The following is a 16,600-nucleotide window of genomic DNA, read 5'->3' on the forward strand; positions in this document are numbered from 1 at the left end:
TATCTGAGATCAATACAAATTGGTATTAAATGTAAACTATAGCTGAACAATAAAATTAAAAGGGTTCAGGCTCTCCTCCCGGATAATCCACAATCACCACTGCTCTGTGGCAGTGCCTTTCAAAGAGGAAAGAAGTGCAGCAGAGAGAAGTCAACAGAAGAACAGAGAGACAGCGGATGGGTTCAAGATGTTTAACATTTCTGGTTGACAGATTGGATTTGGGGTGCACAGTTAAAGAGAGAAAGGACTTGAGAACAATTCAAGACAGACAGGTAAAAGAAAATGTTTTGCCCATAACTTAAAAGTGACTTAAAGTCACTAGAGAAAACAGGAAATCTAGTTCCTTTTAATTTGCAATGAATTTTTGTATCATCCTCTGTTTGAATGATTGAAATGCCATAGAAAACAAATACAAGTCCTATGATGCAGGGAGAGTAATATGGAGTGCAGGTCAGGATATGGAAGTTTGATTTTAGTGACCAAATGGCAAGAATGTTTTAATACACTAAATTCGTGATTTTTAACAAGTGATTACTGTTCTGATGGAGCCAAGGTCTCCTATCGGGGGAAAAGAGCTGCATTACCTACCACACCTAGAGCTCTTTAGATCTGCCATAATGAGGATACATACTGAGAATTTTCATTTCAATCATGAAAAAAAAGAAAAAAACCCACAGGCAAGAAGTACAGTAATATTAACTGTTTAAATTCAGGCATTTTAACATTACTGATGAAATTTAACATAAAACTGTACTTTCTAGAAAAAGCACATCTATTTTCATCCCCTTTTACTTCTATGATTAAACATTCAAGAAATTTGGTCTTCATTATTGCAAATGGTTTTGGTATTTATAAAAACTATATGTTAAAATCTTTAGTTTATAACATTTTTCCATATAAGTTAAAACTGACAACAAATATTTTCATATGTACAAGATTTTTTAAAGAAACTACTACTATGCTCAATTAAATGGGATATATTTTTTGAAAATATTTCATATTCAGAAAACTAAGCAGTAAAGTTTATATATAGGTGTTCTTTTTCTCAGTAGCAAAGGTGCATACAACAATTATTTGGCTTATCTTAGAGGTCGTATTTTCCCGAAGTTTAGATTTGAACTGTCATTGTCAAAAAATTTTCAAGTTTTGAATGATTGACTCCATTGCAGTTACTTTGCTAAATTCATGTTGTTCAAATTGGGTCCTTTTAAATTCTTTCAAATACCAAGGAGTTCCCTATTATAGAATTACACCAAGGGGGGGGGGGATGGTAGTAGGCATTAATGTTGCATTTCAGCTGTGATAGGAAAATAATTAACAATTGAGCTCTGCTGAAAACAACATTTAAGAGAGATTTAGCCCTATGTATATATACCTATAAAAGTCATGTCCAAATAAATAAGAATGGAAACCATTGGCACTTCAGAGAGTTTTAAAAGTTTCTAATAGTTGCATGACTTCAGTTAGGTAGCTCAGAGTCTGTGGCCAAAGCTGTGAGCAGTCTAAGATCTCCTCAATCCAATAAAATCCCGCCTGGACCATTTTAGTTCTGTTTTACTAAAGAATCCACAAAATACCTCTGCCCTTCTTTGTCTTATTTTGTCCTTACACCCTGATATCTGTTGCTAGTGGTAGTCACACCACCCTCACAAGTAGTAATGATGGTTTGTTTATTCTGGGCGCTAAATTCTAAATGGGATTATACTACGTTTTACAATGTAATCTTTGTACCAGTTCATCTGGTCGTGCAACTGTGTGTGCATTAGTCAGCTCCTGATTTATAGTTGCTGCAACAACCAGTGGGACTGACTGGTATCCCTAGCCATGCACACGTGGTTGCATGAGACTAGTCTTGATGAATATGGCTATTCAGTTGCAGGCTGGTGAGCCTAGAGTTTTAGAGTGGGTCCAGGTGGCGCAAGTGTGCTTGTGAGAGAGGGCGAAGGCAAGGAGGTGGTCTGTCCCAGGCCCCTCTTCCCAACCTCCTCCCTACCAAGATCATTCCTATTCTAAAGTCTTATAATTTCTTTCAGAATTTTCAGTTCGAATGAATTTAGCCTTTAGGGCTTCAATAATTTCGTGTCATATGTCTTTTTAAGCAATGCAATTCCATTTCAGTTGTACTTAGGGGACCAACTTATTGACAACTTACCAAGTCATCTGTAACAATTTTGCACCTTCACTATTTTCTTCTTTATTGGATGCTTGCATATGTATTTTAACCTTGCAAACAGCCTCGAAATATTTTAAAATCGAAGTGAGCCCAATGCTGGACACTGAGCGTCAAAGGCTGCAGCTGGGAATGAGCCAACTCACCAATGCAAAACACCTGCCCTCTTCCTTTTATTAGCCCCCTTTCCCGCTGCGGACAATCTGAATCAGGTGAGAAGCCAATTCAGTGGATCGTGTGCAGATGCAATCAGCCCTGCGTGCTAGCCCAGCTCAGCGTGAAAAATGCGCTGCACTTGACCTTGGGCTCAGTTCCTTCCTCTCTTAGGTTCCGGTGTTGCGGTCGTTTGCAGCGGGTACCTCCGGTGCCCGAGGCGCTGTGCGTCCTGCCCGCGGCCTCCCGGGCGCCGCCGCCGTGCACAGAGCTGAGCCGGTGCCCGCCGCGCGTACAGGGAGGGCGCGCTCCCGAGCGGGCGCGGTTTTCGCAACGCGGGCGCCGCCCCGCATCCCTCTCTCCGGGCTCCCGCCTATCGCAGACCGCAGCCCCGCCATGGGGAATGTGCCCTCGGCCGTGAAGCACTGCCTCAGCTACCAGCAGCTTCTCCGGGAGCATCTCTGGATCGCGGATGCAGTGCCAGGGGCGCTCGACCCCGCGCAGGTACCACCTCGCGGCCCAGGGTGTCCCCACCCTCTTGCACACGGCCGGCCAGCGGGCCTTCCCCCACCCTGTTATGTCACCTCTGCACCCCTTGGCCCTCCCTGCAGCAGTCTGCGGTGGGTGCGGGGCTTCCTCACCCTTGACAAGGTTTCCCAATATCTCTCTGCTGTAAACATGTGGACCCGCTCTACCGAGCAGACCCAGCAAAACCCCTACCTGCGGCCCTTTGCAGGTCCGCTGAAGGAAACGGTTGCATCTGTTTTTCCGTTGGAAGGGACGCATTATATAATATCATTTGTGGTTTTAGGCAGTCGGCCAAGGACGGTGTCCTTATTTTCAGTTCCTCTCATGTACTGCGCAACAAAGAGGACGGATTTGCCAGAATGTGAGGCAGAAAAAGGAGAGAAGCCAGCATACAAGGTTAGGGAAACATGGTGGGAAGAAAGGAGCCATCATGCTACTCATTGGCCCCCATGTAGTTACGCTTCAACACACTTGAACAAGCTTGAAAGTAATGGTAGAAAACCCCAATTTCACACCCAAGTTTAATCCCCATGTAATTCCTGAGAGCCGATTTTTTTTAGAGAAAAGCAATCTAACAGTATCCACCTACACGTGATTTAATGCATTCTCAACTAGAAATGGCAGGTAAATGTGGAAAATACCTAGGGAGACATTTGCTTTTCCTTTAAAATTTAAATTTCACCCAGTAATAACAGTGATGTAATTGTTACATGGATGCTAAAACATGGCAAAGGGGAGAGACACGGAGGGGTTAGCAATTTCTTTTGAATTTTACTGGATACAGAAAAAAATTGACTCCCGATTTACTGGTATCTTGTGAACAAAATAATAACTTGTATTTTAGTATTTTAGTAGATAAGCACAACTTTACTATGTGGCTCTAAATCAACTATTCTAATGTTCAAGTTTCCTATAGTTTTTCATTTCCTATAGTATTCTCAGTTCATTGTATCCAATATGTGAAGTTGCAGTCTACAAATTGGAATTTAGCATTTGTCACTTGTGGATTCTTAAAAGGATACTTTGCTTCCACTTCCTAAGAAGGTGGCCATAGTTATATGACTCAAAGCTTCTGCTGACAATATAGGAGAGGGAACACTAGTCTTTATCTTCTCATATGTTCACAAATCCTTCTATTTAATTTTTGTACATTCTGATTTGATCTTTTTTTTGATAACTTTTAACTTTCATATTCATTCTGTTACATAATCAATTAGAAATTCTCAACTTTTGTTTCCCCAGGCTGAGGCTTTATATGACTTTTGCTGCTGGGTTGACATTGGGTTTCTCACCTGCCATGTTCTGATTTTGTGGGTTCAGGGGACAATGACCAAAGCTAAGGTGCTTTGTGAGGAGTTCTACTTTGCCCTGTTAAGAAGTGGAAGCTAAGATAATTGAAAATGACTGGGATGACTGAGCAAGGAATGTGAGGCATAGATCTTTGACATTCATCACCCCCGTGCAGACTTCTTGTTTCTTTTTGAGGAATAGCAATACTTTCTCTACATATTGCCTTTTTATCCCTCAACTGTTTTGCCTGGGATACTCCTATTCATTCCTCAAACACAGCTTAAACTTAATCACTTGTTTTGACCAACTGTTTTCTACTTTGAGAGGAGATGCCCCATTTCTGGGCTTTCACTGAATTTTCAACATAATTCTGTTTTAGTCCGAGTCTCTTGGCATTGTAATGTTTTACGTCTTATCTGATTTGAACTCTTGGCAGCATTGACACCTGACACTTGCCTGTAATTTAGGGCCTTCCTCTGTTCCTGCTTAACAACGCCCTCAAGTGCGTTAAGCCCCAGCTCTGCCTCTCAGTTGGAACCGGAGTGGCTCAGTGGCCTGTATCTGTCTAAATGTTCAAGTTCTTTATGACTTCTTATCTACACTCAAAGTTTCAGTTACTGTTTGTGTATCAGTGTCTTCCAGATTTATATTCCCATCTCTCTCTTAAGTTCCAGTCCAGATGTTTAGCTGCTCACTTGACATCGTCACTTGGATATCTCAAAAGCAATTCAAACTCAACATTTCCAAAAAGTGGATTCATGTCTCTCTGCCCTGCCCCCCCTTTAGAATCCCAGACCTTCTCTAATATTTTCTTTTACAGGGAACACCATCACAATTTATTCCTGAAAGCCATAAACAGAGAGCTCCTTATTTGCATTTCTCTACATCCAGGGTATCATTAAGTCCTACAATTTTACCTCTTGAATTGCTCTTAAATCTATTTTTCCAACGTGACTGCTACTATCAATTTTAAAATGGCATTATCTCTCATGGACTCCTACCAGTGTTTCCCAAACTTTTGACATATGTGTACCCCTTCTATAATTTTCATAATGTTGAGTACCCCTCATACTCATGAAAATGTAGATTTAGGCGCAGCTAAGCACAGTGCAGTGCATATCCCCACCAAACTCCAGTGCAACGCGTACCCCTACCAAACTCTTCCCGTACCCCTGGGGGTACGCGTACCACACTTTGTGAAACACTGTATAGCAATCCTTCTTCAACCCACTGCCTATATAGCTAGTTGGGATATGTTCTTTTATTTATTTCTTTCTTTCTTTTTTTTTTTTTTTTAATAGAATCATGCCATTACTTTTTTTTTTCTCCCCTTTTAAACAATTTTCTATGAATTGCCCTCACTTTTAGGAATGAACACAACACTTTTAGTGTGTTCTCTGAAGTTCAAATGGTCTTTTCATTGTGTCTCTGCAACATCATCGTTAAGCTGTCTCTCCTATTCTTAACAGTGACCTTCTTTGAGTTCTCTAATAATGTTTCTTTTGGCAGCATTCCTTGCTTGTTTTTCCCTCTTCTAGGAGGATATTTTCCCCAACTAATTTCTTTTCATCCTTCAGATCTCAACTTAAACATTCTTATGAAATTTTTCTTATTCACAAGGCAAGTACCTTGTTACCATATATTGCACAGTGCACTAATCTTTATATATAACTAGAAGCCAAGTGCACAAAATTTGTGCACAGGGGGTGTGTCCCTCAACCCAGTCTGCACCCCCTCCAATCTAGGAACCCTCAAGGGATGTCCGACTGCCCGTTTAGATCTGAACCTGGATTGGGCCTAAATGGGCATTAGGACATCCCTCTCATAATCCAGGACTGCTGGCTCCCAACTGCTTCCCTGTTTGCCTTCCTGATTGCCCCTAACTGCTTCTGCTTGCTAGCCTGATCACCCCCTAACCACTCCCCTGCCAACCTAATTGATTCCTAACTGCTCTCCTGCCAGCCTGTTTGCCCCTAATTGCCCTGCCCTGCAGGCATGGTCATCCCTAACTGCCCTCCCTGCAGGCCTGGCCCCCCTCCCTGTCCCCCCTCTCCTTCCCCTCTCCCCCCCTCCCCCGCCCAACTGCTATTTCCTGCAGGCCTGGGTAACCCCCAAATGTTCTTCCCTGCAGGCCTGGGTAACCCCCAACTTCCCTCCCTTGCAGGCCTGGTCCTTCCCAACTGCCCTCCCCTGTTGACCATCTTGTGGTGGCTATCTTGTGTCCACATGGGGACAGTCATTTTTGACCACTTGGGGGCAGCCATCTTGTGTGTTGGAGCGACAGTCAATTTGCATATTACTCTTTTATTAGATAGGACAGAGGCCTAGTACATGGGTGTGGATCAGCTGGTTTGCCCTGAAGGTTATCCTGGATCAGGGTGGGGGTTCCCTTGAGGCATGGGGTGGCCTGGGTGAGGGGCCTGTGGTGGTTTGCAGGCTGGCCATACACCCTGGCGACCCAAGTGGATGCCCTGGTATCTGGGATTTATTTATCTTTTATTATTAAAACTTTGTATTCTTGAGCAGAGCCAAGTGGCTGCAGTAATTTTTGTTGGGGTTTATTTATCTTCTATAATTGAAACTTTGTAGCCTTAAGCAGAGGTCAAGGCAGGCTAGGGCTATGGAAACTTGGCTTCCTTAATCACCAGAGACAACTCAAGCCTCTTTCTATCTCCAGTTCTGTGGCTGCCTCCATTTTTGTTGGGATTTATTTATCTTCTATAATTTAAACTTTGTAGCCTTAAGCAGAGGCCAATGCAGGTAAAAAGCTTGGCTTCCTCCATTGCCAGGGAAACCCAAGCCTCCTGTTCTCTCCATAACCAAGCTATCTTTGTTGGGTTAATTTGCATACTCGCTCCTGATTGGCTGGTGGGAGTGGCTTGTGGGTGTAGCAGAGGTGCAGTCAATTTGTATATTGCTCTTTTATTAGATAGGATGTGTATTATATGCATTTTTTGTGTGATTATTTGATGATTAATTTTTTGTCAGACTCTTAGCATCATGTAAGAGCAGAATTCTCCAGAAGATTTCAGTATCAACTAGTAACAGAATGCCTTGTTAGTTTTTGATTACCAATAAATACTTGTTGAATGAAAAAAATGAATGAATGTTTACTCTTCTAGGCCTTAAGCATCACATATGTATGGGGACCATGAAATTCTTTCCAGCACTTTTTAGGATTCAAAGCAGTGATTGGTGTATTATAGTACAAAGATAAATATTTGTGAAATGAATGTTAAAATGATGGAATGAATACATGATGTCAGTGAAGTTTGGTCTTAATGATAAATGACAAATATTATTATTGTTTGTATCTTACCTTTTCATCTCGTAGAACCTAGTCATGTTCTGATGAGGGTAGAACTTTAAAATAGATTTTGGAGGCTGTGAAAAGATAGCACTATGCTTAATCATTTGTTCAGCATGAATCTACAGAAAAATCCTGAACAGAAACCCCCCATGATTTGAAATTATTTGTTTACAGTTGGGACAGATAGACTGTATTTTGAAAGAATCATGTGCTAAACAATAGAAGATTGGAAACCTAAACTCTTTTCTGTGACAAATTTATTCTGGGATTTTGTGCAGGCAGTAGTAGCCTGGCTAAATCTTAAAATATCAGTTTACACATTAGAGATAGTAACATTTACCTGATAAGTTATTGGGATATATTTAAAAAGTGTGTGTGTGTGTGTGTGTGTGTGTGTGTGTAAATACACATACACATATTTGGAATTTAATAATTTATTAAATAAAAATGTATCAATGTGCATGAAAGTCTTACACTACCACAGCTCCACTAATTAAAATATTTGAGTCTCTGTTTTTTTTTGTTTGTTTGTTTTTTTCTGTTAATGACATTGGTTTTGCAGAAAATTTTCTTAATCAAATGGTTAACTGAATCATTTTGTGATTTAAACTGTCTCTAAGGGCCTGTTTTATTTTTGTCTCATTTAAAATGGGTATGATGAACCTGGCTGAATTAGTATATTTTAAATTTTTATTATACTTAAGTTTTCTAGTAGAGTAATCCCTTTTTTATTTTCAAGTGCTACTTAAGCAGTAACTAAATTTCTTGAAATATTAATACCCCAATGCAACCATAAAATTCCCAAGAACCTAAATTCTAACACAAACAGTATTTCAAATGTATTAGATTTATAAAAGCAAAATTGTAGATTATGAGATTAAATTTATAGTTATTTTACATCATATCCTGGTCCTTTAACTTACATTTGCTGTCATCAAAAATTAGTATTCAAAGTAAAGTATTTGGTGTTACATGATCTCTGGAATTTGCCTAAAAGTATTAGCTTTATGCTCAAAATTAATCAGAGCATTATATGCTTTTTGGTTGCAACTATGCAGTTGTTAGTACATTTATTAAATACCTTATAATGACTAGGGAGGAATTTTCAGAAGGGAGCCAAAGTGCCATTCCATTGTTGGTTTTCTATTTGTCTCAGGTGTTCTCCCCCTCCCATTTTCTTTTATTTATTTTTTTTGAATTATGTGTTTTTATTATCTATTTTCCCTATGTAGTAGTTTGTTAGTTTTATACTGTTTTTACTGTATTTTTAGTTGTTATGCTAACACACAACCTTGTCTTATTAATTTATATATCCTATCTAATAAAGAGGGAATATACTAATTGATCCTTATACCATTGCAAATATGGAGACACTCACAGCCAATAAGGAGTGAATATGCTAATTAACTGTCATGCCCTCAAAAGATGGCGGTACTCACAACCAATGAGGGAATATTCTAATTGACTGCCATAGCCTCAAAGATGGCAGCAAACAGTCTCTCAGTATCTGTCTCAGGAGTACCCCAGTCCCCTCAGTCCCCCAGCTGCCCAGGACTGGCCCAAGGTGCAGGCAAGTCTCAATGGTGGCTTCCCAGCTGCCCAGGGTCGCCTGAAGCTCAGGCAACCAGGGTCTGCTGAGGTTTGCACTTCATCACCTTCTCCTGATCATGGGATCACTTCCCCTGAGGACTCCCAGACTATGAGAGGGAGCAGTCTAGGCTGAGGGACGCCCCCTCCAGTGCATGAATTTTTATGCACCGGGCCTCTAGTACTGGTATAAAAGCCTAAGTGCCTGATTGACCCAACCACCGTCGACCAGTTGCTATGATGCACACTGACCACCAGGGGACAGACACTCAATGGACAAGATCAGGCTCCCTCCTGTCTGGATTGGGCTGAAATTGGCTATCCAACATTCCTCGAGGGGTCCCAGATTGTGAGAGGGCATAAGCAAGACTGAAGGACCCCATGGGTGCATGAATCCATGCACCTGGCCTGTAGTATATTATATAAATTAGTACTATGAAAGTCGTTAAAATGGAAATATAAATACTCCATTTACTGCCTTCTGCTTTTCATATTGTTTACATTCTCTATGTGGTGTATTTATATACATGTAAATTAGTACTTTAATATATTCATAGTCAATGTACTTATATTTATGCACATATATTTTCTTTTCTTTGCTCTTCATTTATTTCCATTCTTTTATCTGAAATTATTTCCCTTCAAATACAAGTATTGGCTTTATATTTTCTTTAGTAAACAATCTGATGAATTCTTATAATTTTTCTTTGTTTGAAATTGCATGAATTTCAATACACACATAATTTGCATAAATATAAATGAATTTTGACTATAAATATATATTTCATATAAAAATTAAACTACATGATAGCAGTACAAAATGCACATTTTCAGTAGATACAGTGCAAGTCAGAAACATTGAAATATATTATTATTAATCTTATTTTTGTTTCTTTGATAATAATGTATCTTGTGTTTTCTTTTTATTGTCTTTGATTTCCAACAGTGTGACTATGATGTATCTAGATTTACTTTTCTTTGTATCTGCTAATGGTTCATAGCACTTGGATCTATGGCTTGATGATTGCTAGCTTTCATATGTTTTGGAAAATTCTCATTCATTCTCTTCAAGTATTGCTTCTGCTTCTTTTTCTGACCTTTTCCTTGGACCTGTAGTTTGAAGAATCTTAAAACTTTTCTTTGACCAATTTATTTCTTACTCCCATTGTTTGATTTTTCATTCTTTCTTTTCTCTCCATGTTAGTTTGAATATATTTTCTTCTCACCTATATTCCATATACTTTCCCCCCCCCCCTCTTTATTGTTGAAAGTATTACAAGTGTCCTTCATTTCCCCACTTGCCCCATACCATCACATTCCCACCCCAGGCCTCCACCACCCTCTTGTCTGTGTTCATGGGAAATGCAATTTATATTTGTGAGTTAACATTTATATGTGGTTTTTAAAACCAGTTTTTAGCTCTCTGCCACAATTCTGTTTTATCATAAATACTTGAATATTTATCAGAGTTATTTGAAGTTCCATGTCTGATAACTGACTTCAGTATTTCCTGTGGATCTGTTTCATGAATCTTTCCTCCTGGAATGCTTATTCATTTTTGAGTTTATTGTGACATCTGATCTAAGAAAATTATAAACATAGTTTGAGGCATTGAGTGACACTATCCTTCTCCACAAAGAATTATTACCCCTCTCCCCCATTTCACTCACTCCTCACACCCTGCCTGTGGCAATTATCATTTGTTCTCTGTATCCATGACTTTGTGTGTTTTTTTTAATTTAGATTTTATATATAAGCATGATCATAAGTATTTGACTTTCTGTATTTGACTGATTTCATTAGCATCAAATCCATCTATCTTGTCCCAAATAACAGAAATGCCTTCTTTTTATGGCTGAATAATATTAAATTTTGTATATATAAACCATATGCACCACACTTTCTTTAACCGTTGATGGACACTTACATTGTATTCATGGCTTAGCTGCAATGAACATGGGGTACAGATATATTTGCAAGATAGTGATTTATTTCAGATAAATATCTAGAAGTGGAATTGCTGGGCTGAATGTTAGTTCTTTTTTTTAAATATTTGAGCATCTACATACTGTTTTTCATAGTGGCTCCTCTAATTCATATATCCTCAGTTCACAAATGTTATGTTTTCTCCACATCCTCCCCAACACTTATTTCCTGTCTCCTTTATAAAAGCCATTTTAACAGGTGTTGAGTACAGAAAGGACTAACTTTTGCTTCTAGCAGGCAGTAAATGTAAGAATAAGTTATTTTAAGCCGGTTGGATTCTTAGTTGGTTTGAGACTGGACCTACTTCATTTCTGAGGGCTAGTTCTTTTCTCTTCACCCTTTTATTTTATTTATCTCTTCGGGGGTTCGAATTAAAAAGGCTTATGTTATTATCTGGCCAGGTGTTTCAGTTTGTTTTGGTCCCATACACCAAAACATTACCAGTTCGATTCCCACTCAGGGCACATTCCTAGGTTGTGGGTTTGATTCCTAGTCTGGGCGATTATGGGAAACATCTAACATCAATGTTTTTTTTCTCTCTCTCTCCCCTTCCTCTCTCTCTAAAATCAATAAAAATATATCCTCCTATGAGGATTAAAAAGCCTAAGGTACCCTGTTTCCCCGAAAATAAGACAGTGTCTTATATTAATTTTTGTTTCCAAAGATGAGCTAGGTCTTATTTTCAGGGGATGTCTTATTTTTCCATGAAGAAGAATACGGTACACATTTATTGTTAAATGAAAATAAAGGAAATTTATTACCTGTGTATGGTACGGTAGTACGGTAGTTGTCAACACAAACCAGACAAACTGTGAATCCTATAGTAACAAGAATTTACTCATTTATTCAATGACAATCATGTCATCATCTTCTGGAACATCATCATAACAATCCCAATTCCTGAATTTCCTGGTGAATTTCTTGTGACTCCATTTCTTTCATAATCAGTGGACCAAATCTCTCATGTTTAGCCTACGGGAGGAGGGGCTTATTTTCGGGGGATGTCTTATATTTTACTCGGAAGGAAACCTGTAAGTAGGTCTTATTTTTGGAGAAGCAAGGTATTTATCAGGCTGCCTCCTCCTTGTTGGAACCTGAACTGAAAATATTTCCTCCTTGGCCTCCAAGGCTTCTGAAAGCTCTGATGATCTTCCCAGCTGCTAATGTGGAATTCGCAAATGCCTGGAAAGGAAAGTCATGCTCAGTGTTGGTATCACCACTCATGTTTTTCTTCTGCATGGCTCTGAAGTACTCATACTCACCACTTTAGCAATGCTAAGATGATCAAACAACTGTTTTTCATTAATATTTTATCTATATTTTCTGTTTTTTTTCTTAGTAAACAGTTTGTTCCAAACAAGCTAGTTGAAAGATTAACAGTATAACAGGGAAATGTAAAAAATACCAATTTTGCAATATGAGAGTTTTAAAAATATATTTATTTACCATATTACAAAAATTGAAGTGGATACAGTCCATATAGAATGAATACTATTTAGAGTAATTCTTAATGTATTTTTATAGTCCTGTTGAGATAGAACATTGTGTAACTTTAAGGTTTACAGATTTGATACACATTTATCTTTCAAAATGATTAGCAGCATAGCCTTAACTAATGCTTCCATCACTTCACATAATTACCATTTTTTGTGGCAAGAACATATAAGATATACTCTCTTAACAACTTTCAATTATATGATACAGTATTATTGACTATGATTATTATGTTCTACTACTGTGTTTTCCTGAAAATAAGACATCCTCTGAAAATAAGACCTAGTGCATTTTTGGGAGCAAAAATTAATATAAGACACTGTCTTATTTTTTGAGAAACAGGGCAGTAAATTAGATTCCAGCAATCTTACAGCTGGAAATTTGTGTAGAGTAACAATTTAAATTTAAAAGTAATAAATGAAAAGATTGGATACTTCATATAAAGGAATATTTTATGGAAAAACAGACTATTGCAATGATCTCCACAATAAATATAAATTATGAGAGATAGAGAAGACATTTTAAAAATGCCCAACTTTAGTCTGACTTTAGAAAAAACAATCTTATGAACTCCTTCTTTATGTGTGACATAGTTCAGTAAATATGTTGAATTAATAAATCAATGAATGTTTATAGTTCCTTTATAATATTTTATCTCTATTGGTATGAGTTTACCTCAAATCGTTCTATTTCGTGGACAGTAATTTATTAGACATTTTATTCTTCTTAAACTTTTCTTTTTTAATATTTTGCTTCATCTCATTCTGATTTATTTATTCATAATCAATCTCATTCACTTACTCAGTAACCTTTTTTAAAAAATGTTTTGTAAGTTTGTTGGTCCTCTTGTCCAGATCCATAAGCTTGTATCTGTGCGTGAATATGTGTGATGTGCTGTTATTTCTATTTTTTGAAAAAATTATTTTTTATTTCTATGAGTTCTGAGTTAGTATTTTAATTTTCTTTATTTGAATATTTAGCCCATGTCAATTTAGTCTTTTAAAAGTGCCTTAAGACAATACATGTCCATTTCTCTATTATTTTGCTTTAAATGTATTCCTTGTAAGCTACTTGTCTGATTGAATCCTTAATTAGATGGCTAACTTTTATTATATGTGATGTGACTATTGATATGTTTAACCTATTTTCTGCCATATTTATCAGCCTCAACCATTTTTATTTGCATTTGAGAGTATTTATACAGTTTAGTATTCTTATTTTATATTTCAATCAATGGTATTGTTTGGAGCAAAAGATTTAGTTCACAGAATGACCTCATTCATCTTGAGAAAAGTCTGTTTCATTATTACCATCACACTGTGGTTTCTCAAGCAGCATGTTAGCAGGTATAATGACATTCTCAGGATCCTCTTTGTTGACATAATACAACTGACAGATGAAGCAAAAGTGGAGAGTTCCAAAGACTTGTAGTTCTGATGAAGCCAAAGGCACAACAGAGATAGAAAGTTGAAAACATAGGCATATGTAGTCAGAGACTATTAATAAGTGAGCAGTAACAAGCAATAATAAGCCTTTTGCATGACCATGCAAATAAATGGCAGCTGATATGTAGTGAAATTCCAGTGAATTGCACTGGAAATCAAATATTGGATGGGTGGTTCACCAGGACATTGACTATTCTGCCAAATAGTGTCAAAATTTGGGCTGAAGGGAATAATGGCGAACTAAGTTCTAATGCTTGTGGTGTGTAAAGGATACAAGTTCTCAAGTAGAGATAAAGGAAGGTATTGCCAAATCACATGGATCCCAAATGAGCAGGAGTTTTTATACAAGTAAAGGAGATTAACCATCTTGAAGATGTAATGGAAACTAAAGATACCATCTATTAGCAAGGTATAGGAGACCGAGCCGTCTCCCCATGAGAGGTTTATAGGTCATGATGATGGAGGCTTCATTTAAGACCAGAAGATGTTGGGAATATTCACCAAATAAGTTAAAAATGTGGTGGAGCTTGTTATGATAGAGCTGAGTTCCAGCTGGAAAAATAAAGACTTGAGTTTTATCATAAAGGCAGAGAACTATGCAGGGTTCTACAGAAGAAGTAGATGATTGTTGGGGATGACATATTGGGAAATGATTAAACAGAACAGCACTATCAAATAGGGTGGGTTACCAGGTGAATGATCCCCAGCAGCTAGCTGGTGCTGGGTGTGGGACTTAGCATCAGCCAAGCCCTGGATTTATTACTTCATTCCAAGAGCATGGGGACTCTAGATCTTGGAGTCACCTTGAATTTGAATGGACTCACATGTGCTTTTGAGAAAAGAAAAAGCATTTTGTTAAGCTGTTCACATATTAATGCCCAAAGGACAATGGCTGGCTCGTGAATGCTGAGACCAAGGGGCACAGTCTCTGAGGGTTGTGGCTTAGTCGTCTCTGTGCCATTGGAAGTATGCTCTCTGGTATTTTATGAGAAATGCAGCCTTTTTATGTCTTACTCATGTTTCTTTTTTAATCAACTACAGCATGTTTTTTATATGTGTCTTCTATTCAAAGAACTTAAATGTAGCTACCACTGTTGAGTATTCAGTATGTACTAGGCACTGCCTCACTACTAGTACTTAATGTGTAATAACTCATTTATGCCTCATAGCAATCTGTTTTATAGATTTACTAATTGAGATGCAGAAAGGTGAAATAACTTGCTCATGGTCAACAACTAAGGAAGAGCAGAGCTAGGAATTGAATTCGGGAAATTCTAGTTTCAGACTCCCCAATTTTAAGCACCATACCAGGGCTTCCTGAACGTTCTGAGTGAATGAAATCACCCGAGGTGTTTATGAAATGTCCTGGACATTCTGACTCAGTAGCTCGAGTTGGAGCCCAACCATAGGTGTTTATACTTCACCTAATTTTAGGAAACCCTGTGCTGGCTGATGGTGCCACCCTTCAGTGCCTGTATCTGCCATCAGAGGGCCTGCTGTCTTACCATGCTTACTCTAAACGGCCTTTCCAGGGCTCCTGGCTCCTGATCACGAAACTCCTATGAGTTCCAACTTCCCTTCTATCCTCTTTGAGGTTGAGACTAGAGTTCTGCCTGGAATAGGATTGCGCTGGATACAAAAGGAAAAACAACTTGGTTTCCAATACATTTCCTGTTCCCTCCGATCTCCAATACTTTCTGTCCTTGGGTTTCTGTTGGCTCCTGTATTCCTTGCTTTCTCTTCCTCCAGCTGGCTTTCACATCCTTCCCTCCCCCGACCCTGTGTTCTTGTTTTTTTCATTAGCTCTGAACTCCTCCAAGTCTTCTGGCTTTCTCTATGCTTATTCACCCTGTGCTGTAACTTTCCCTGACCCTTTCTTCTCTCCTTGTCTATTCCTTTCCAAGTTTAGCTTTTACTTTTGTTACTTTTTCTTTTCCCTAATCAACTAAGGGACTAGACTGTGCAGACCCATATTTTTATGGGCCTCTCTCATGTGACAGATGGTATTATAAGAGATAAAGGCAAAAACATATATTTGGATATTTGAACAAAAATTCCGAGTTGAAATGATGGCCCAAATTGTAGCCCTAAAACTAAAAGCAACATAGAATCCCAGTTTCCTCCTTTGAGTCTCTGTCTTGTTAGCTTAAGTAGGAGATACAAATTGGTTGCTATACAGGTAAGCCAGATTTAACCTCTGGAAATGGGTTTGTTTGGCCTAGACTACACTTAAAAGCCAAAATAAGCCAGTCAGAGAAATATACATATCACATAATCTCACTCACATGTGGAAGATAATGAACAAGATAAAGTGAGGAACAAAATAGATCCGGAGGTACAGATGCATGGAACAGACTGTGGAATCTCAGAGGGCAAGTGGGAGAAGGTGGGTGGATGGGAAGAGATCAACCAAAGACCTTATATGCATATATGCATAACCCATAGACACAGACAATAGGGAAGTGAAGGACTGGGGTGGGGGCATGCTAGAAGAAATCAATGGGGTAGAAGGAGGACATATGTAATACTTTCAGCAATGAAGATTTTTTTTTTAATTGAGTACTTATGAATGCCTTAAGCAGGACTTGCACTCTTTATTCATACATGTAGCTGCTTTGGGCATCCAGATTCTCTTCC

General features: G+C 38.4%; 1 protein-coding gene across 1 annotated transcript in view; it reads left to right on the plus strand.

Moving 5' to 3' along the window:
* The first annotated feature begins 2,581 nt into the window (after window positions 1–2,581).
* HMGCLL1 (3-hydroxymethyl-3-methylglutaryl-CoA lyase like 1) overlaps window positions 2,582–16,600 on the plus strand; it is a 153,764-nt gene continuing 139,745 nt past the window's right edge. Inside the window, exon 1 of the mRNA XM_036414903.2 lies at window positions 2,582–2,827. Within this exon, the coding sequence (XP_036270796.1) occupies window positions 2,720–2,827 (108 nt within the window). The 5' untranslated portion in view covers window positions 2,582–2,719. The remainder of the gene's footprint in view (window positions 2,828–16,600) is intronic.

The sequence above is a fragment of the Pipistrellus kuhlii genome, unplaced genomic scaffold (genome assembly GCF_014108245.1).
Source record: "Pipistrellus kuhlii isolate mPipKuh1 unplaced genomic scaffold, mPipKuh1.p scaffold_m20_p_5, whole genome shotgun sequence".
NCBI classification, from domain to species: Eukaryota; Metazoa; Chordata; class Mammalia; order Chiroptera; family Vespertilionidae; genus Pipistrellus; species Pipistrellus kuhlii.